Genomic DNA, 1,579 nt, shown 5'->3' on the forward strand with positions numbered 1-1,579 from the left:
GTGTGTTTCAGGGTCCAGTACCAGGTGTGTGTGTGTGTTTCAGGGTCCAGTACCAGGTGTGTGTGTGTGTTTCAGGGTACGGGATCGGTCTCCCCCAGAACTCTCCTCTGACGTCCAACGTCTCCGAGTTCCTCAGCAGGTATAAGTCGGAGGGCTTCATGGATCTGCTGCACGACAAGTGGTACAAAGTCGTTCCCTGTGGAAACCGCGTGTTCGCCGTCACCGAGGTCAGACTCTCACACACACACACACTCACACACACACACACACTCACACACACACTCACACTCACACACACACACACACACTCACACACAGACACTTACAATACAAATTTCCAATCAGAAATGGGATCCTATCAGATCAGGAAGTGATTGGCAGACATTATAAAACTACATATTTTTCTCCTTCTTCTACTTCTTCTACTTCTTCTCCTTCTTCTACTTCTTCTCCTTCTTTTTTTTCTTCTTCTTCTCCTCCTCCTTTCTCTTCTTCTCCTCCTTCTTCTCTGTGTGTGTAGACGCTCCAGATGGGGATCAGCCATTTCTCAGGTCTCTTCGTGTTATTGTGTGTTGGCGTTGGCGGCGCTCTGCTGACGCTGGCCGGAGAACACGCGTTCTACCAGCTCGTCCTGCCGCGCATCCGCCGCCGCCGCAAGCTGCAGTACTGGCTGCACACCTCACAGGTACACATACACATACATCATACACATATCATACAATCGAATAAATATATAGTAAGATATAGATCTAATATTAAATAATATAATATACAGTATTTAACAACCTGCAGTACTGGCTGCTCACCTTACAGGTACACATACATATATCAGATATGTTTAATACAATAGAATATATATATAATAATAATATATTATCCATTATATTATATAATATAGATATAATATTAAATAATATAATATACACTATATAACACCTGTGTGTGTGTGTGTGGGGGGGTTCTACTTCCTGTCTGTGTGGGTTCTACTTCCTGTAGAAGATCCACCGAGCTCTCAACATGACGTATGAAGACGTGAAGCGGCAGCGAGCCGACAAAGACAAAAGGTTAGTGATGTCATCGAGCCACAGGAGGCTCATGGGAGTTATTTCACTGATTAGAAACAGAAGACATCCCATAATAATCAGGCTGTGGGCATAGCACCCTGCCTCCTGAACCCAGACTGGAACCTGGTCCACAGGAGAGGACCCAGATCCCTGCAGATCTAGTCCAAAGACAAGTCCTTTGTCTGCAGCAGTTAGGTCATTAGTAATTATTAATATTATCATTATTATCATCATTATTATTATTATTATCATCATTATTATTATTATCATCATTATTATTATTATTATTATTATTATTATTATTATTATTATCATTAATATTATTATTATCATTATTATTATTATTATCATTATTATTATTATTATCATTATTAATAGTACTATTATTATTATCATTAATATTATTATTATTATTATTATTATTATTATCATTATTATCATCATTATTATTATTATTATCATCATTATTATTATTATCATCATTATTATTATTATTATAATTAATATTATTATTA

General features: G+C 37.4%; 1 protein-coding gene across 1 annotated transcript in view; it reads left to right on the forward strand.

Moving 5' to 3' along the window:
• The window catches only part of grin3bb (glutamate receptor, ionotropic, N-methyl-D-aspartate 3Bb), a 28,534-nt gene that overhangs the window by 25,952 nt on the left and 1,003 nt on the right, over positions 1 to 1,579 (forward strand). The window contains exons 7-10 of the mRNA XM_034882090.1: positions 12 to 28; positions 76 to 227; positions 521 to 685; positions 997 to 1,064. Of these exons, the coding sequence (XP_034737981.1) occupies positions 12 to 28; positions 76 to 227; positions 521 to 685; positions 997 to 1,064 (402 nt within the window). The remainder of the gene's footprint in view (positions 1 to 11; positions 29 to 75; positions 228 to 520; positions 686 to 996; positions 1,065 to 1,579) is intronic.

Source organism: Etheostoma cragini, chromosome 9 (assembly GCF_013103735.1).
Source record: "Etheostoma cragini isolate CJK2018 chromosome 9, CSU_Ecrag_1.0, whole genome shotgun sequence".
Classification (NCBI taxonomy): domain Eukaryota; kingdom Metazoa; phylum Chordata; class Actinopteri; order Perciformes; family Percidae; genus Etheostoma; species Etheostoma cragini.